Below are 20,745 nucleotides of genomic sequence, written 5' to 3'. Positions count from 1 at the left end.
TTTTTTTACAAGAGACTGAAAAAACAAACCAGCGACAGGCGATCTTGTTTCACACACACACACACACACACACACACACACACACACACACACACCTCTGTGGGAAAGAGTCAACCATGAGAGTTTTGTCAACAGCAATTGTCCATTTGGCAAAACAAATATCCGTCTCAAAGCCGTATTTTACCGTTGCAGAAAACAGACGGCGTTCGCAAGAAGGCAATCAAAAAAAACAAACCCCCTCTAACTACCGGTATTGTCAAGAGAAAGATGCGAAAAACAGATGCTTCGCTAGACTAGGATAAAATGAGAGAAGAAGCGGAAGGGGAGTCGCTATCTGTGACAGTTCTACCAATCGCGAGGAAGAATCCGTGAATATTATGTCAGCATCCCGTTCAAACAACGACGCCGATCAGAGGGCCATCTCGCCGGATCTGTTCATACCTCACCCCGGTAAGTTTTTTTCTTTACGACTTTAAATTATATATCAACAGAGATGTCAATAATTTGATTACTTTCTTTTAGATTTCTACATCAATGATTTCACGCAAGTGGACTACGGTACGTTTAAATAAGTATATACCATTTTTTAAATAAGTTTAGATAGACTTGATTTAACCATGCTCTGATACTTACAGAAACAATCGATAATGCAGTGAGTAACAGCAGAAATCCGGCCGTTTTCCGCGGCGAATTAGAAGCCATATCCCCCGCAGAACCTCCGCCGCCGCCGCGTGGAAGAGAAGACGGCACTATTTTCGTCTCCGCATACCGGGAGAACCGCGGAGAAAAAAGTTTTAAAATCGAAGGTAAACAATATGATGCATTATCAGCCATTTTGTTGAATAACAGGATGTGACGGAGTAATCCGAGTGTGCTATACCGCCCCTCCCGACCCGGAGCAGATTTTTAAAAAAGTTTTGCTTTATTTCTCGACAGAGGTAACCGAGAATATACAGACCCCGCCGCAGCGAAAAGAAGAAGAAGAAGAAGAAGACGACGACGTTATTTTCGTCAACGCATACCGGGAGAACTGCAGGAAAATACCTTTTAAACCAAAAGGTAAACAATATGATGCAATATCCGTCATTTCGATAAATATCAGGATGTGGCGGAGTAATCCGAGTGTGCTATACCGCCCCTCCCGACTTGGAGTGGTATAAAGCGAGCTAAAAAGTTTTTTTTTTTTTTTTTTTTTTTTTTTTTTTTTTTATTAAATCTTTCTCTTTTCTGTTTTATTTCTCGGCAGCCGAGATTGCGGATATACCTATTCAACCCCCCTCCGCTACAGACAATCGCGCGGAGGAGCGAGGTAAATAAAAAGTTTTTTCATTCTCGAAAAATAGGAAAGAGGAGGTTTGTTTTCTTAAATCTCTTCTGTTTTATTTTCCCCGACAGAGACCGATACAGAAAATCAGACGGAAGAAAATCAGGTGGAGGAGGAACCGTCCAGATCGCCTCCTATCAGGAGAGTGAGAGCTCCTCTCGGAAGACTGAGAGGTAATTGACGGGGGGATGAATCGAACCTATTAAACTTCTCTGCTCTATAAAAAAATGTAAGGTTTAAAAAATACATTCTGTCCGTCTTTTCTTACAGCTCGACGGATGCTTCATAAGAAGAGAATCCTTGAAAAACTCGCTTTCATGTACGTCGCAACAGTTCGCACATTTGCATCGATATACAGACACAAGGACCTGTAAAGTAAAAGCATGTAAAAGTCTGTGAATTAAGAAATAAAGAAAATCATGTCGGAAGAACACAGCATTCCTGAGGCTTTGTTGGAAGCCGTGGCAGAATTAAACAGAAACCATGAACATTTAGCCCCACCGTTAGAAAACAATATAGCCCCACCACCACCAAACGACCCTCTACAACCTTTAGAAAACGCATTGCAGATCCTCCTTCAAAACATTGAAAACGAGCGGCTTGCCGGTCTACTGAACTTTGACCCTCTGCAGCCGATAGAAAATGCTCTTCAGCTCTACGACCGGCAGCAGGGGGAGCAGCAGGTGCAGGTGGAGCAGCATCATCAACAGCAGCCCAGGGAGGAGGAGGAGGAGGAGGAGGACCGGCCTGCGGAGCATCAACAAGGAGGAGGAGGATCTCGGGTACAGAACGATGCGGTGACTCGCCGCGAACATTTTAATAATTTCGAAATAAGGCGAGTATTTAACATTCCCTCTCCGGATGAAGCGAGCGACCTCGCTCAATTTTACCTCAACGTCAGGGATAATTTTGTAGATCTAGCGGATAGGGTCAGACCGGAAGTTAGTCGTAACGACCGGGTTCAACTGGAGATCATCAGCGAGCACGCGCGAAATCACTCTGTTTTTAACGTCGATGACGAAAGCGCTGAAAACATTGTACCGGTTTTTGAGGACCTGCTAGCCAGGCTGATACAATCAAACGGAGCGATCGTCGCAGGCTCTCCCCTAGAAATTGTTGTGCAAGTAATTAGAAATCCTAGAGGCGGTGGCAGTAATGACCCGCGTAAAAAGATTCACAAAATGTTAGACGATGAAATTCTAGTCAAAAAGCGACGCTGTCTGTACGTGGTAAAAAACAAAAACGATAATCTGTGTTTTGCCATCAACCTGATTCACCTCACTCAACCTCATTTCACAGATAAACAGGCCCTGGAACGCGGCAGAGAGCTGCAGCGTTTAGCGGGGTTGAGCGATCGCACTCAGGTAACTCTCACAGACATAGGTAAATTCGAACAAATACTAAAACGTAAAATCGTCGTGTTTTACCGCCCGCCCGAGGACAGAACTCTTTCATTAATCGAAACAGACTACCCGAACACGCCTCACCCGCTGTACTTATTCTTATTCCACCATCACTATTACGGGATAAAAAATCTAAAAACATTTTTAGGAATTCAGTACATTTGCGACGAATGTCACCGCGGGTATTATAAAAGAGAAGAACACTTTTGCCAAAACCGCTGCAACCTCTGTTTTGACCCCGCATGCCCCTCTCACTTTCTGGACTCTGTAATCTGTACGGATTGTAACAGATCATGTCGCACACGCGCGTGTTATTTAAAGCACAAACAACCTAGAATTCACTCCGGTTCAGACCTCAGCGTTTGTCAACAATTGTATAAATGTCCGGACTGCAAGCACCTCTCCCGTCGCGGAATGCACAGGTGCACAGCCGCCAGATGTAAAATCTGTCGCGCGGAGCTTCCTCCCGACGACGATCAACACCTGTGTTACATCCAACCTTTGAAACATGAAAACTCTGATAACGCTTCCATAATCTTTTATGACTTTGAAACCTTCCCAGACAGGGAGGGGGCGCACGTCCCTTACCTAGTGTGCACAAAATCTCTAGAAGGAGAAGAGTGGCACGCTTACGGTGTAGACTGTGTTGAAAAGTTTCTCCAAAGATACAGAAGGAAAAAATATAGAGAGACCACGTTCGTTGCGCACAACGCGAAAGGGTTTGACAGCTATTTAATTCTAAGCCACCTGGTGGGGGGTGGGATGACGCCCTCTCTCATCATGCAAGGCAGTAAAATTATATGTTTCACAGAATCCGATTTCCTTCTCAAATTCATAGACTCGCTTTCTTTTCTCACCATGCGTCTCAGCGCTATGCCCAAAGCTTTAGGCTTCGAGGACAAATCCAAGGGATTTTTTCCTCACAAATTCAGCTCGCGGGACCGCTTAAAATACTCGGGTCCGTACCCTCCTCCTTCAGATTACGGGGTGGAGCGCATGTCACCAGCCGAAAGGGCAGAGTTTTTGCGATGGCACTGCGAGGCCTCCCGGGGAGTGTTTAACTTTGAAAAAGAATCCCTGTATTACTGCCGAAACGACGTTAATATTCTGAGAGAGGCGTGCGTAAAGTTCAGAGACGGGTTTATAGGCGAAACTAAAGTAGACCCTTTCAGCTGCGTCACTATAGCTTCAGCCTGCATGAAAGTGTTTCTCACCAATTTCCTACCCGAAAACAGTCTGGCTATCCCCTCGCCCGACAACTACGGGCGCAGGTTCAAAGCCTATTCGCACGCGTCCATTCAGTGGCTGGAGTGGGTAGCTCACTCTCAGAAAATTCCCGTTCAACACGCTCTCACAACCGGCGGAGAGAAAAAAATAGGCCCGTACTTTGTCGACGGATACGCGCTGATTAACGGGGAAAAGTGGGTGTGGGAATTTCTGGGATGCTTTTATCACGGCTGTCCAAAATGCTACAGGCCTGAGGAAATCTGCCCTTTGACCCGCGCTCCTTACGGGGACCTGCACGCCTCTGCCGAGGCGAGGCTCCGGGAGCTGAGAAACGTTTACAGAGTCCGCACGGTCACTCTGTGGGAGCACGAATGGAACGAGATGAAAAAATCGAACGAGGAGGTTATAAATTTTATGCGGAACTACGAAGTCCCGGAACCTCTGTCTCCTCGCTCGGGGCTTTACGGAGGCCGCACTTCGGCCTTGAGACTGCGTTACAGCGCCTCGCCAGGAGAAAATGTGTATTACGTAGACGTCACATCCCTGTACCCTTACGTCAACGCCAAGCGCGCTTACCCTCTGCATCACCCCCAAATCATCAGAGAGAATTTTGCAGACCCTCGCAGTTATTTCGGGCTGATCAGAGCCACCGTTTACCCGCCGCGCGGGCTCTATTTCCCCGTTCTACCGTACAAAACCCCCGGAGGTAAATTAATATTCTCCCTCTGTCGCACCTGCGCCGAGACCAATCAACAAAGCGGTCCGTGCCTTCACGACGACGAGGCTAGAGCTCTCACCGGGGTCTGGGTCACCGTCGAGTTTAACAAAGCCTTAGAAATAGGTTACAGAGTGGTTAAAATCACAGAGGTCTGGCACTTTGATAGTAGCAGCAGCGATATTTTCGCCGGCTATATTAACACTTTTCTCAAAGGCAAACAGGAAGCCTCCGGTTATCCTCCGGAAGCTCGCGACGAGGATGAGAGGAACAAATACGTGGAAGAGTACCACAGGCATCAGGGCATACGTTTAGACCCGTCAAAAATAGAGGTGAATCCGGCCAAAAGACAAGTTTCGAAATTGTGTCTCAACAGTTTCTGGGGAAAGTTTGCTCAGAGAGCCAACATGACTCAGACCGCTCTGGTCAGAAAGCCGAGTCAGTTTTTTAACTACGTCTTTTCAGGACAGTACGTCTTTAAACACGTCTCTTTTTTAAAGACCAAAAAACAGGAAGTGGCTTTAATTCAGTGGAGCTATAACGAGCGGTGCGTGATACCTCCCGGCGCTACCAATAACGTTTTTATCGCCGCTTTCACTACAGCCTACGCCCGCCTAAAACTCTACGAGTATTTAGAAAAATTGCAGCGCAGCGTTCTGTACACCGACACCGACTCTCTGATCTACGTAGTGAAAGAGGGGGAGGAACCTTTAGAGCTGGGTAACTATCTAGGGGATCTCACGGACGAATTAGACGGGGACACCATCCAGGAATTTGTCTCCGCGGGTCCAAAGAGTTACGCCTACCGGACCAGAAACAAAAAGAAAATGGTGGTAAAAATGAAAGGAATAACGCAGACGAGAGAATGTTGCGAACGCGTCAATTTCGACAGTATGAGCGGGTTGGTGGAAAGTTACCTTTCTGGTATGAAAGAGGCGGAGCTCCAGACCCCTCAGAACGGAATTCAGAGGGATAAGAGAGGCTTTGTGCTCAAAAACAGAACATTTCAGAAAAAGTTTCGCGTGGTTTACGACAAGAGACGTCTCTTTCCAGACGGTACAACTCTGCCTTTCGGGTACTAGTGTTTTTGTTTTCTTCTAAAAAAAAAAGAATGGAGGAAACTGATTTTGATCACAGACTGAAAGTGCCTTTTTCCTGTCTAGTTGTGGGTCCTAGCGGGTGTGGGAAAACTCATTTTGTAAAGTGTGTTTTGGAAAACTGTGAACGCGTCATGGATACTGTGCCCGCGAATATTGTGTGGATTTATACTTCTTTTCAACCCATGTATGAGGAGCTTTCAAAGACCAATAAAAACATTAAATTTATCGAAGGGCTGCCTGATTCTTTTGAAGATTTCCGAGACGTTCTGGTGGTGCTGGATGACGTCATCTTTCAGGCCTCGGATCACCAGGAAGTGGTTAAAATTTTCACTCAATACCGCCACCATAAAAACGTCTCGGTTATGATGCTGACCCAGAACGTTTTTCATCAGGGTAAATACAGCCGCACCATCAGCTTAAACTCCAATTATATGGTGTTGTTTAAAAACCCCAGAGACAAGCTGCAGATTGAGATTTTGGCCCGTCAGATTTTCCCTTCGCAAAAAACATTTTTCTCAGACAGTTTCAAAGACGCCACCGAGGAGCCCCACGGGTATTTAATCCTCGATCTCACTCCTTCGTGCCCAGAACGCTACAGAGTGCGCGCCGGTCTGCTTCCGGGGCAGTACCCCGTCATTTACCTGCCTAAACCCAAGTAGCCATGTCTCAGCGTATAAAAAGAAACGCAGTCTTACTGCAAGCTCTGTACCACGCGTCGCCGCAGAAACGCAAAGACATTCTCGCTCACAGCTCCCCGGATTTCCTCCAAGCGCTGTGCGAGATAGCTTTAAATCTTTTAAAGGGAAACATACCTCTTTCCGCTCCTCAATACCAAAAACTGAAGCGTCAGAAAAAGATCATCAGGCTGCTGGCCGACAAGAAAACGAGTTTAAACCGTAAGCGTCAAGTTTTAAAGAAACAAACGGGAGGGTTTCTTTTCCCTCTGTTGTCCGCAGCCGTACCCATTCTGGGGAACCTGCTGGGAGGAATATTTCAAAAACGCTGAGATGTTTAAAAAAATGATTCTCGTTCCCTCTCACGAGCTGAAAAAACTGACCCGACCCACCGAGCCTACCGTCAGAGAAACTGCCAAAGACGATTTGGACGAAAAGATGAAAGCCATACTGGAGGATCCGCGGCTAAATTTGTATGAAAAAATCAAAAGATACGAGTCTCTGCTGCGGAGATATCTCACACTCTCTAAACAGGACCGGGACGAGGAGAGTAGGGTGACTTTCCACCTCCCGCCAGAGGAGGCGCAGCAGCAGGTGCAACAGCAGCAGGTGCAACAGCAGCAGGTGCAACAGCAGCAGGTGCATCAGCAGGTGCAGCAACAAGTGCAGCGGTCCAGAGAGGAGGATGATGAAATGATGGAAGAAGTATTAAAATCCTTACCCCCTCGAGATCGCAAAAACGCCCGCTACATTATGCAGAAATTACCTGAGGGTGGAGGAGGATGGACAAAGAGGGGTGAATTTGTTTACAAGGGGGATGCGGTGCGGGGTTCGCACATGATCGATCTATTTAAAAACCTCTCCCTCTCTTTTAAAAGTAAAAACCAAACGCGACCGAAAGGATGGAACGCGTTTTTAACTACTTTGGTCGAAACAAACATACCCTCATCCTCAATACATAACCGTAGAGCTCGCGACCAGTATGCGCGTCTTAAATCTGTGGAGGAGGGAGGACAGACACCTGCGCGAAGGGGGAGAAAACCTTCTCGGGTCAAAATAACGCTTTCCCCGACCTGGACTTCTATGTAAAATCAAATGTTTTTTTTGTTTACAAATGAAATAAAAAAAAACGCTGCAACAAACTTTTTTTTGTTTACGTTTCTTTATTCGATACACACATCTTTAAACTTTTGTAAGGAGCACGCCACGTGATGACCTCTGCGAGAGCGAGCGGGGCAGCGTCCTTTCAGAAAGTCAGACACCATGTCATCATTTTTAAACACATCGTTATAGTACAGAGAAAGTATTTTACCGACGGATAACCCCTGAGCCTTGTGACATAGATAAAAAATGCAATGTTGCCCGCAAACGACAGACATAGGGTGCTGAAGTTGACGATCGTGATAGAGTATTTTGTCAGAGCGGTCTTCCAGAAACTCTGAGATGACCGAGGGATAGTGAGCAAAGTCGGGAGGGAATCCGTAAGAGTCAAAAAAAGTGGAGGAGCCGTCCTTTTCCAGAGTCAGAGCCAGCCAGTGTTCTCCCCTCAAGTGCGAGGGGTGAGTGTTTACTATAAAGTAGGCGGGGGGTTTAAAGTCGCGCCTCAAAAAGGCCAGCTGGTCCGAGGCCCAAACCCCGCAGAAAACGTCTCCCAAGGCGCGATGTAGAATGTGCTCCAGCTGAAGGTTATCCATGTGTGTATATTTTAGTAATAATCCACCAGCACCTGTCTTTTAGAGTCAATCTCCAGAATTGAGTCGTAGCAGGCATACACTATGAGAGTGGTGGTTTGAGGTAGAGGAACTCTGAATCTCATCTCCAGCCTCAAATTCCCGTTGGAGACGGGAGACAGGGCGTCAGCATCCTCGCTGGGTTCCAGATTAAAGGCAAAAAGGGCGTACCCTTCGTTAAATTCCCGGCGATCGATGCTCAGAGGTAAATCTTTGAGGTGTCTCCCCGTGGCGGAAAACATGTGATAAAACTCCCTGACCGAATTTCCGCGGTCAAACTGTGGCTGGAAAGCTTTGGCGGGCACCTGCCTGCCGTCCTGACACAACGCCAGATACTCTACATCGTTGTGTCTAAAGTTGAAAGGCGACAGATCCCTCCTCCCGGTGAAGGCGTCGTGATGAACCATGCCCAGGACCACGTATTTTGGCATGGCTCCCAGAAAGAGATTCTCCTGGTTGCAGATCCTGGAATTTTCAGGGATGGAGTAGGTTTTCACAGAAACGCGCGAAAGAGGATAGAGGGCGTTTCCTTTCATCAGGGCCGCGGCGTGCCCCAGCCTGACGGCCGGCGAGACAGTGACCTTTTTAACAAACAGAGAGGCCGAAGTTATTTTCAGAGCAAACTGCGAATCCCGAGTTCCCATCAGACTGAAGGCATCGCTGTTGCGTATCAATTTAATTCTCAAATCCACAGAGTTCAGCAGGAGCCTCTCGCAGAAGAAAATATCTGCGTGGAGGGGACCCAGCAGGTCCACTTCTCGCGACTCGGCCGTGAAAACGGCTCTCTGTTTTATCCCTCTGTTCGGCCCGTTGCTTATAACTATAGAATCCATGTCTCCGGCAGTGTCTTTGTAAAACAGACCGGCGCTGAATTGACTCTTTAGAGTGTCTTCTGAAAAGTTGAGCAGCGTCTCGATCATGGCCCTGTAAGGATGGGTGGCGCTGGACTGCGAAATCAATCGATCCCCCAGAATAACGTCGCACTGACTGAAAATTGTGTTGAGAGGATAATTGATGAGGGCTACCCCCGCGTCGGGTGGGATGTTGCTCCCGTCCCTTTCCGTAATTTTCACTCTCAGATGGAGCATGGTGTCGTTCAGATCGAGATACTTTTCCCCGTCTCCGGGGATGAAAAATTCAATGGGTGAGTTGTCGTTCAAAGCAGAGAGGGGCTGACATTCTTGATATTTTTTATCCTCTATGGATAGCTGGGTCATGGGAGCCGAAAATAGATCCAGTTCGGCAAGGGTGCATTCGGCAGATTTCTTGTGTAAGAGAGACATTTTTTATTTATTTATTTATTTTCTTCTAAAATATGTCAGAGCTCCTCTGGGGCTTCCTTCTCTTCCCGCTGCCAGCCTTGACTGATTTACTTTTTACTCCGACGCTTTTATTTTTAATCCGCTCGCCCGGAGGGCGTTTCCTCTTCCTGCGGGAGAGGACCATCATACCACCCGCCCCCTCCTGGCGAGGCTCTGTCAGCTTACCCATCACTCTTTTCACAGCGTCTGTAGCGATATTGGTTGCGGCCGTTTTCAGGTGAGGTTTAGCTACGGCGAACCCGGATTTGAAGAGAGGAGACACGAAACGAAACAGTCTGGAGAAGATGGATCCTATCCCTCTGCCGTACATCACGGGCGCTCCGTAAAAACCCGGAAGGGAACCTCCCACCTGCCCCTCATAATACCTCACAAAACGGTGGGGGTCCTGCGGAAGACGCGCAGCCATTGTCAAGCCGGTTTAAAGTGCAGCTTGACTATCGTTTTCCCGTAAACAAAATCCACGAATCTGTCGCGGTCCGTTTTAATTTCTACGCGTATGGTTTTAATGTATTTTTTAGAAACGCGTAAGTAATGGACCGTATTATGTCTGATGCTGATCACGTCTCCGTAATCGCCTTTCACGTTAAGGACGCTGAGCAACGGTGAGTAACTGTCACCGACCGGCTGGTACTGAACGATGTCGGTGTAGAGAAACAGGTTATATACGCCCGCGTTCATATCGCACGGATACGGAGTAGAGCGCTTTGACAGAGTCCACCACTCGTTCGTTTTCAATCCCAGCATGTAAGCCAGAGGAGGGAAGACCTTTATTTTATGGCTCCCGACTCCTTTGATATCCAGACGTTTGGTGACGTTGTTGAATGAAGCCTCGAAGGACGGGTCGTACTTTTGGATCGCCGGCACCAGGTGATCCAATAGATCTTTAACGCGTCCGTAATGACCTCCCCTGCCGAATTTTAAAATCACCAGGGGCTGATCTTCCTCCGTCGTCCGCATCAGCTCCAAGTAGGAGGCGTCCGGCGGTAGATTGTACCATGTGCGCGGATAAATGAATTCGCATAAGCCCACGCTCCATTCTCCGGTCAGCTCGAGGGGTTTGGCCAGATCCACCGTGTAGCAGCCGCTGGCGTTATCTTTAAATAAGCCCTTGCTGGCGTTGGAAGGCAGGGTCACGTAAAACCCTTCGGACTGCATGATGAATTTTAAAAAATGAGCCGAATGATGCGAGGGGTCTCTTTTTTTATACTCCTACCACTTCCGAGGCTTTCACCCAGCTGTTGAATTTATCCGGCCAGTTTTTCCACTTGACAAAAACCTGTTTTTCCCCTCTGACTGTGCGCCGCTTTAAAATCTTCTCCACATGAAACGCTTTGTCCTCGGTCAGTTTCACTTTCTGCAGCTCGGGCTCATAAAACGACCCATCAATGGGGTCCCCGTCATAATCTTGTAATTTATACACCGGTGGCGATCGGTGAAGGACCCTGATCACAGTAAAGATTTCGTCCGTGAAACTCTGTTCGTATTTTTTATCAAATACTCCTCTCAATTTGGATATCCTCACCAGATCCGCCTTCTTAAATTTCAACTTTATTTTAGGACGGGCGGCTGTGTTTCCATACAAGTTGCGAAACACCTGATCCGCGTTCTCGGGGCGCACCTCGGCAGGTGCCATTTTAATGCTGCTGTGATAACTGCGGTTATATCCTTCTAACAGGTCGGGCAACACCTCCAGATAGCGTCTGGTATTGTGCGCGGTGAAATATCTCCACATCCTCGTTTTCAGAGTGCGGTTAAATCTCTCCACCACCGAGGCCTTTAGGTCGCTGGCGGTAGCAAAATGGGAGATGCTGTGATTTTTCATCAGAGCTTGAAAACTCTTGTTGAAAAACTCTTTTCCCGCATCGGTCTGTAAATTTTCCGGTATTTCGCTCTCTCTCAACACAGATTCGAAAGCTTCAGTCACTTCAGAACCCGTCTTCTTTTTCAGGGGGCGGGCGTAAGCCTTTTTTGAAAATACGTCTATGACGGTTAATAAATAATTGAATCCGTCGTTGTATTCAGACAGCTGTCTCATGTCGCACAGGTCGGCCTGAAGCTGCTTCAGGGGTTTGGTCACAAACACTCTATTTCTCTTAAATCTTACTCGCGCCGGCTTGTGCAGAGTATAGGCGTCCTGCTCGGATAAAAAATTCTGCACCTTGCGGATATCAACTTTTTTACCAGTTTCATCTTCTAAAGCGCGTCGAAGTCTATTTACTCCTCCGAAACTACCTGGGTGATGCGGGTCATAATACACTTTTTTCATCTCACTTTTCTCGGCCATCTCGTCTTCTGATAAAAAGCTCGTCTGCGTTATAACGTCGCAGGAGTCGGCTTTTATTATTTTATTCAAAAACCAGAGATGAATGTTTTTTTTATTTATTTATTTTTTATTTTTTTGAAACCAGAGGGCTTAATGTGTAGAAAACAGGAATACAATATTCAAAAAACCAGAGATGAATGCTTTTTAAATATTTTTTATTCAAAACCAGAGGGTTTAAACATGCAAAAAAAAAACAGGAATACATTTTTATTCAAAAACCCTGAGATAAAACACAGTTATAGAATACAAGTAAGTTACAAAAAAACAGGAATACATTTTTATTCAAAACCCTGAGATAAAACACACTTATAGAGTCAAACGGTTACAAAAACTCTTTTTTTTTAAAAAAAAAACATGAGGTAAACATGATAAAAGGTTACAAACAGGATATTTTTTTTTAAAGCATACACGATTAAAAAACGAGGTAGTTTTTTTTTTTTTTAAAAAGAAACAGAATACATGATTAAAATAAAGCAGAATTAAAAAACGAGGTAGTTTTTTTTAAAAAGAAACAGAATACACTTTTATTCAAAACCCTGAGATAAAACACAGTTATAGAGTCAAACGGTTACAAAAACTATTTTTTTTTTTTAAAAACATGAGGTAAACATGTTAAATGGTTACAAACAAACAGGATACTTTTTTTTTAAAGCATACACGATTAAAAAATGAGGTAGGATTTTAAAAAAAACAGAATACACGATTAAAAACGAGGTAGTTTTTTTAAAAAGAAACAGAATACATGGTTTAAAAAACAAGGTTAACTATAGGAAGCATGCAGGATAAGAATCAGCAACCTTTGTAAAACTCCGTAACCAAACGGAGTTCCCCGATTTTAACCACATCTTGCCCCACCAAATTGTCATAAGCGTCTGTGATGGCGTCAAAGACTTTCCTCACCGATTTCAGCTCATGAAGCAAGGTCTCCGCAACCATTCCTACTTTAACATCCTCAGTCTTGATGTTGCGAGCAATCAGCAGACGTTGAATTGAAGGCACAAAGCGAGGAGTGAGCAGTTTCTTTCTGATGTTATAATAATTGTCGGAATAAAAATCATCCTCCAGAATTTGCAGGCACTCGTGTTGTCTCTGGCTGGGATGGTCTATCTTACATCCATTACATTCGTCGGTGCGGTGCTTGTTTATCACCAAGTTGACCAGATGATACACGGCTGTTTTCACAGTGTCGATGAATAAAGAAGACGCCCAGCCGTCCATCTCGTCGGTATGCTGCTGCTGCCGCTGCCGCCTCTGGCGCTTCAGAGGCCAGTAACCGGGAGTATCGGGTACCAGCTCGCCCTCGTCAGAAAAACAATCGGTGGAGCCGGTCTCCTCATCGCGAAGCAGGGGTGCAGAGTCCATCTCTCTCTCTCTCTGAGCTAAAAAAGGCTTTTTTGATCGGACTTTTAAAACAGAAGGAAGGGGGGCGTGGTCCGGGAGGGGCGGGGATTTTCAGAAGTTGAGACATTTCCTTACTCCTACGGCATCCCTCCAGCAGCGGCAAGTTTGAAAAAGAATTGTAATATCCTTCCTCACTTGCAGCATTCTTACGACCCACTCTTTGGCTGGTATAACCATCAAGCTGCGAAATAATCCGCAGTCGGAGCTGAATTTTTCCAAGACAAAAATGTCAGGGGCATCAGACTCGTCAGTCGAACGCAGACTCGCTCTCATTCTCCATCTCCCCGTGGCTGTGGTTCCTGAAGACCAGACGGTTGACAAGATTGTTTTAGTCTTGATCAGTTGCTCATCGTTGAAGCGTATGCCTCCGTTCCGCGGCGGGGGAGGGGGAATAGCTTCTTCTTCCGTAGCTTTTTCTGGAGCCGGGGGAATGTTTTCTTTATTCTCAGCGGCTGCTTTCTCCTCTTTTATTTCTGGAGCTGGGGGAATGTTTTCTTTATTCTCAGGAGCTGCTTTCTCCTCTTTTGTTTCTGGAGCTGGGGGCTCATCATCTTCTTCTAGAAGTTTTTCAGCCAGGGGCTCATCATCATCTTCTTCTTCTTCTTCTTCTTCTTCTGTGTCGAGAGGATGATCATCATCATCATCATCATCATCATCAGCTGATTCATCAGGGGAGGAAGCATCCTCTACAGAGGGGGTCTTTTCTTTATCCTCATCATTCACAACAGCAGTATCCGCTTTTTCATCAGAGGAGACAGAAGGAGCGGAAGGAGGATCTTTTTCATCAACAGCAGCATCATGCTCTTCTTCATCATTGGAGCCGGAAGGAGAAGGAGGAGGAGGGGGAGGAGAATCTACCTCTCTCCGGGGTCTTTTAGCGGCAACATCTTCCTCTTCAGGAATGGGAAAATCCTCATTTGCCTCTCCGATAGCCATCGCAACAAGCAGCTTCAGCACGGCCCAGTCACTGGGAGTCAGCTTCACAATGGTGCTCGATTCCGTCAAGCTTTCTCCTTCGTTCAACTGATAAAACCAGACCTCCCCCGACTCATATTTGAATATGTAGCCCCACTTTCCACAACCCTCAGCAGGCAGAGTCCATTCTCCTCGCAAGTTTCTCGGTGCTGGAATTTGGCTGCGGAACATGAAGACGTTCTTACTTCTTCCTTCTTTCCGCGGAGTGTCGGTTGCTTCGGGTCTGGTACTGTAGATAGAGACCGGCGTATCGCTGATAATCGACGAGGCCCACTCGCTGCTGCTGCCGCCCATGCTCGAGGAGGGTTCTGCGGGAGAACAGATTTCTTCACCGTCCAAGTAAACAGGACCGCTGGAGGGCTGCAGAAGGAAAGAATCCATCTTGTGTGTGAGAGACTTAGAAATTGTGACGGGACTCCTCTCTCTGGTTTTTATTCTCCTCCCTCGCTGCAGTCCCTCCCACTAAAAACTTTTTTTTCACATCAACAGATGGCGCTCTTCCGGGGGTTCACCCCTCCTTTTTCAGGATGCGATTCGACACGGTTAGCAACAGATGGCGCGCTTCCGGGGGTTCACCCCTCCTTTCTCGGGGTGCAATTCGTTACGGTTAGCAACAGATGGCGCGCTTCCGGGGTCCGCCCCCCTTTCTCAGGATACGATTCGTCACGCGGGGGGTTTCCCACCCCCCTTTCTCCGGATACGATTCGTCACGCTGGGGGTTTCCCACGGAGGGGAGGGGCGGGGGGTCAAAAGGTCGTGATTAGGGCCATCAATCACTTCGGATCAAATTTTGTCATAAGCTGTATGGGATTAACTCTCTCATGTCCTGCATTCAAAACCACTGAAAATGTCTATGGTGGTGCTGTACCTAATATTGTGCTCATTGGATCCAAAACATATTTTTCCTTTATTTTGAAGGCTCAGGCTTAGATCCATTAGGTATTCACGAGAAAAAAATTATCACATGTCAGGATTACAGTATATCGAAAATATGTGATTATAAAGGGAGTCAATGGGACCCAAAATGGTACGACGACCACAGATGGTAACACTTATGTGAATCTCCTTTACTATACACAACACCATAGAGGGGATCAATGAATTTTAAAAATAATGCTAAAATGCAACTCCTGGCCAAGTTTCATGCAACTAGTCTTTAAAATGACTGATATATTGAGAATCAAAAATCCAAGGGGACCCAAAAGGGTCCCTTTTTTGACTATGACCATCTAAGGGTTAAATAACGTTAACAGCGTTAGGTTTAATATCTAATGCAATAGCATGTTTAATTATTATAATGATTATAAACAGATGCAAATATTATAAGATACACTCATTTACTATCCACTAACACAACTTTCCCAAAGAGCCACACGCGAAACTAATAAGTTGATTTCACTCCTGTTGAATATTAATTTTATGTCATTGTTAATTTATTGGGGCAGTTGTGATAAATTAATTATTTAAAAAAATTATTAGTTAATAGCTCACTCATGCTGTAATATAATCTCAGTGTAAATGGATGTATTTTTTAAAGAAGAAGAAGAAGAAGAAAACCCCCAAGATGTCTGTGAAGGTTCTCAGTCATCCAGGTCATCGTAGTCAAAGGAGCTTGCAAAGAAAAGCGTCTGGACTTCTTTAAGTTACTTGAAGACGTTTCACCTCTCATCCGAGAAGCTTCTTCAGTTCTAAGGTCAAATGGTGGAGAGTCCCAGATATAAACCTAGTGGGAGTTTCCCCCCACAGAGGGACAAAAGCACCCCCTGATGCTCCTCTAATCGCCTGAGCCAAGGTGTGAAACTGGGTGTGGGTCCCAATCAGCCAGAGTTTCGGGTGTGTTCATTGTGAAACCTGGCCCCACCTTATCATGCGAATTCCTGAGGTCAGATGGCCCAGGATGTGAGTGGGCGTTAAGTCGTCTGGGAAGGGATCTCAAAACTGGATTATAGATGGCAGAGAGTTGGTGTCGTAAACCCCCGCCTCTGTTCAAAGATGGTCGCTCACAGTGGACATAGATGGCTTCTTTCACTCCTCTTTCAAACCATCTGTCCTCTCTGTCCAAAATGTGAACATTGGCATCCTCGAAAGAGTGTCCTTTATCCTTAAGATGCAGCTGGACTGCTGAGTCTTGTCCTGTGGAGGTGGCTCTTCTGTGTTGTGCCATGCGCTTGTGAAGTGGCTGTTTGGTCTCTCCAATGTAGAGGTCTGAGCATTCCTCGCTGCACTGTACAGCATACACCACATTGTTAAGTTTGTGTTTTGGCGTTTTGTCTTTCGGGTGAACCAGTTTTTGTCTGAGCGTGTTGCTGGGTCTGAAATACACTGGGATGTCGTGCTTGGAGAAAACTCTCCTGAGTTTCTCTGATACACCGGCTACATAAGGGATGACAATGTTGTTGCGTCTGTCCTCCCTCGCTGGTGTCTGGTCTTCTTTTCTGTGCCTCTTTGCTGACTTTAACGGTGTGTTCACACCGAACGCGATGGACGCGAATAAAACGCCCCTAATTTGACGCGTGTACATTCGCGTCTCAACGCGTGTCCAAGAAAAATCCATCGACGCGCGTGAACCGGAAATGTGGGAGGAATGTGGGAGGGAGTTGTGCCAGACCAGTATTTTTGCAAGATGGCAGCTATCGAGCTAGCGCTTGAAGAGAGAGTCTCCCTTCTCTATGTACTGTGGAGAGCAGAGCAGCAGCGTAAAAGACGTCCTCGCCGTACCTGGGTCCATCAGGTCCTCCAGAGGCATGAGCAGTTTGGTGAGTTTCACCACTTGCTCCAGGAGCTGCGCCTGGATGACGGCCGATTCCAGCGCTATTACCGTCGGCCAGTTTGAGGACCTGCTTTCCCTCGTCGGTCCCAGCATTGCCCGCCTAGACACCAACTACAGACGCTCAATCCCACCTGCAGAGCGCCTGTCCGTCTGCCTGAGGTTAGTAAAACTATTTAATACGGTAGTCCTTTATTGATATCTGTGCTAATATGCTAATCCATCCAGTTATACACTGCTAACATGGATGTGCTATGCTAACAGTGAATGCTGTCGGTGTTTACTGAAAGCAAACTGTGGTACAGAGACGACTCTTTATAATATTTCTAGTGATACTCAGAAGGTCTCATCAAGTCCCGATTTAATTCGATTTATGCTGTTATCAGTGTTTGCATGATAGCATGGCTGTGGTGTCACATCAATGTATGCGCTCGGTGTTTGCTGATATCAAACTGTAGCATTAGGACCACTGAGTTAACCTTTGTAGTGATACTCACTCCTTTTTATTTAGACCTGGTTTAATTCTGGGATAGTTGAATATTTGTATATAATCCCTGCAGCTGTCAGACTCTATAGCAGGGGTCACAGCCTTTATTAAAACAGAGTTAGATAAAACTGTGAACAGTTTGGTTCATCTCTAGTTACATGGTTCTATCTTGATAAGCTATGTCTTATCACAGATTAATTTTTCAAAAATATTAATGATTTAAGCAAGGAAAGGGCTACATGTCAACACACAACTCTTTATTTCTATTAATGTCTTACTTCATTCCTACCTGATTGACATGTTTAGGAATTGTGAGTGATTGGCTCACTGTAGTTGTGAAAGTTGCTACCAATCAAATTATGATATGTTAAAGTTAAAACAAAACACAACTGTTTTAGATATTATCTAATATACATTTTGTAATTATCCTTATAATTACAAAAGGTTTTATGTAAGATTCATGTTTTGTGATTTAAATCTGACATCACAAAAGTATTTTGGAATTTGAATAATGTATTTTGTAACTGCAGCACACATAATACTGATTTTGAACAATTTTGTCCAGGTTCCTTGTCACCGGGGACTCCTTCAGGACCATCGCGTTCAGTTTCAGAGTCGGTGTGTCCACGGTGAGCCAGATCACCCCCAAGGCAGCGACGTCCATCTGGGACTGTCTAGTGGACGACTTCATGGCTGTGCCTTCACCTGGAGACTGGCGCTCCATCACAGAGGGATTCCAGGAGCGCTGGAACTTTCCTCTGTGCTGTGCAGCTCTGGATGGGAAGCACATCCAAAGGCACCCCATATATCATATAGGAGACACACACATTGATATACACTAAATATTCATTTCATTTCTTTTTTGTGGTGCCCAAATTGATGCACCTGCTTGATTTTGTTTAAACAATTATTGCACACTTTCTGTAAATCCAGTAAACTTCTTTTCACTTCTCAAATATCACTGTGTGTGTCTCCTGTATGATATTTAACTGACATTTTTTATTGTAACAACCAACGATTTATACAGGAAAATAATGTCTATTAACAAGGTTGCCCAAACTTCTGCATCCCACTGTATCAGTATATTTTGTCATTAGTATAATATGAAATAAATTCTACATGTGTCAAGTCGTGTGCCAACATTTGCTGTGTAGTAAAACTGAGACATTAGTCATTATAAACATTTATTTGAAATAATATTAAAAGTCTCAAACAGAAAAACATTAAACATAAATATATAAAATATAAGAATTTACAGAGAGACAGGAATAAAAAGGACCAGCTGCTCTCCAGAGCAGGAACAAGGCTGAGGAGGAAATGCTCCATTGGAGACTGGTGTGGCCTCTTCAGGGACTCCAGGATGGCCAGCTCCACCGCCGATGGACCGTCCTGGGACCCGTCCCTCATCTGCCTCGGAGCCGTCCTCCTCTGTGGGCCTGTAAAACAGCACAAAACACAAAGAAATGAGAAGGCTGCTACTAGATTTTAATTTCAACATTGAAAAAAAAAAAAAACAATAACAGGATATAATCAGATTGGTTGTAGATATTTAGTAAAGGTGATCACAAGGGAATCCCACTGACTAAAAAGGTATCAGTGCTTGCTGTACATATCTGTGGGTGCAGCAGCAGGAGCTCAGGGACTGGGGATGCTCTGCTGCAGAATCAGTTGGTTCTATCAATACAGTATTAAATGTTAACAGGTTGGATATAATAATCGTAGAGTAGACAGTGGTCCCTCATTTATTGCAGGGGTTCTCAGAATAACTAGCCCCTGGTCACAGTTCTCACAATTGATTCTCAAAGTGCAAACCTTTGTAGATTGCAAAACGTAAAAGTATTATTATGCCGCGGTTTGTCTTCATCTGCCCGCCACTTTCGTGCGCCTTTTTCCCTCACGGTGCAGGTGTCTATTTCCGAATGAGGCTCATAGTTATGGGTGTTTTTGTGCTGTTTTTTCTATTGGACGCGATGGTTATCAAAACCAAACGTGATAAATTTGGCAAGCGCAGGAGATTTGTCAATCAGGCTGCAGAATGCAATGCTGTACTGTGCAATAAAAAATCAGCGAAAAAGCAAAGCAGTGACGGATGAACAGCGGGACCACTGTGTGCTGTTTATTAATAAACAATAAAATATATTCCTAAATGATAACATGCATAAAAGCAGAACGGTATTTGTACGTCAGTGGGAAAATAGCGGTGGCTTGCTAGCTTTTGTGCTGCTTCCCCGGGTCAGTGAAAACTTTCAAAAGAGAAATGAATGAACTTACCAGGTTGCCCGATCTCTTCACATATCTTCCTCCAAGCTCGGTCCTTTTTATTCCTGTCTCGGTACTGAAAGCAGCTGGTGTTGTACAGCTCCGAGTTGTTTGCTACCGCATTGATTAGCCTTCCCCTCCATTGAAGTATGAAAGGCTTTGGCTGGATCTGCCCCTTTGACCTAGGTAACAGCCACGTCACCAGGCTCCTGATTGGTTGTCGCGGCGCGATTTGACGCTGGAGTTCAGATTTTTCCAACTCGAGCGGTAGACGCGAAACGCCCGTATGCACAAAATGCAACACAAAAACTCACGCGCGTGGTTTTATTCGCGAGTCAAACGCGCCAGACGCGCTACACTGACGCGCGTTTCACGCGTTTTGGCGTTTTCGCGACGCAAATCTGCTTCCGAATTTTCGCGGGACCCGCAATCGCGCGTCATCGCGCCTTTCCATTGACTTTACATGTAAACCTGACGCTCTATTCGCGTCCATCGCGTTCGCCCATTTAGGATAGCCGCACGTTTTGAGTGCTTCCTTTACATGTGTGTGTTCCTTCTTTTTTCCTTCAGGCTTAGAGGGAACATGTTCTGCCCGGTGGTGTAGGGTCCTAATTACTCCAAGTTTGTGTTCCAAAGGGTGATGGGAGTCAAAGAGGAGGTACTGGTCCGTGTGTGTGGGCTTCCGGTAAACTTCGATGTTGAGTTTGCCGTTCTCTTCAATGTGCACAGCGCAGTCCAGGAAAGGCAAACAGTTGTCCTTTGTGTCTTCCCTGGTGAACTTGATGTTTTTATCCACAGCGTTAATGTGCGCAGTGAAGGATTCCACTTCTTGTGTCTTGATTTTGACCCAGGTGTCGTCCATATATCTGTACCAGTGGCTGGGTACTCTTCCTTTGAAAGAGCCAAGAGCCTTCCTTTCCACTTCCTCCATGTAAAGGTTGGCTACAATAGGTGACACGGGGGAGCCCATGGCACAGCCATGTTTTTGTCTGTAAAAGCCTTCGTTGTATTTGAAATATGTAGTGGTGAGGCAGAGGT

General features: G+C 45.6%; 2 protein-coding genes and 1 long non-coding RNA gene across 3 annotated transcripts; 2 read left to right on the top strand and 1 right to left on the bottom strand.

The window, feature by feature from the left end:
* The first annotated feature begins 253 nt into the window (after positions 1-253).
* On the top strand, positions 254-2,014 carry LOC308387975 (uncharacterized protein). The gene is made up of 7 exons (XM_080868393.1): positions 254-450; positions 523-558; positions 636-806; positions 937-1,059; positions 1,247-1,309; positions 1,396-1,497; positions 1,595-2,014. The coding sequence occupies exons 1-7, from the start codon at positions 378-380 to the stop codon at positions 1,696-1,698; spliced, it is 672 nt and encodes a 223-aa protein (XP_080724519.1). The 5' UTR covers positions 254-377; the 3' UTR covers positions 1,699-2,014.
* A 14,801-nt stretch (positions 2,015-16,815) lies between these two features.
* LOC308388364 (uncharacterized protein) lies at positions 16,816-18,581 on the top strand. The gene is made up of 2 exons (XM_080869040.1): positions 16,816-17,123; positions 18,014-18,581. Exons 1-2 carry the CDS (start codon positions 16,864-16,866, stop codon positions 18,288-18,290), a joined length of 537 nt encoding a protein of 178 aa, XP_080725166.1. The 5' UTR covers positions 16,816-16,863; the 3' UTR covers positions 18,291-18,581.
* Positions 18,582-18,619: 38 nt separating this feature from the next.
* On the bottom strand, positions 18,620-20,525 carry LOC308388365. Its single transcript, XR_013970085.1, has 2 exons — positions 19,720-20,525; positions 18,620-18,884 (listed from the first exon to the last, which is right to left on the bottom strand). It is a non-coding gene; the product is annotated as an uncharacterized lncRNA (long non-coding RNA).
* Between the last annotated feature and the right edge of the window lie 220 nt (positions 20,526-20,745).

This window comes from Rhamphochromis sp. 'chilingali', assembly GCF_963969265.1.
Source record: "Rhamphochromis sp. 'chilingali' genome assembly, chromosome: 20".
Classification (NCBI taxonomy): domain Eukaryota; kingdom Metazoa; phylum Chordata; class Actinopteri; order Cichliformes; family Cichlidae; genus Rhamphochromis; species Rhamphochromis sp. 'chilingali'.
Note: the sequence above shows the minus strand (reverse complement) of the source record. Positions and strands in the feature narration are given on the sequence as shown.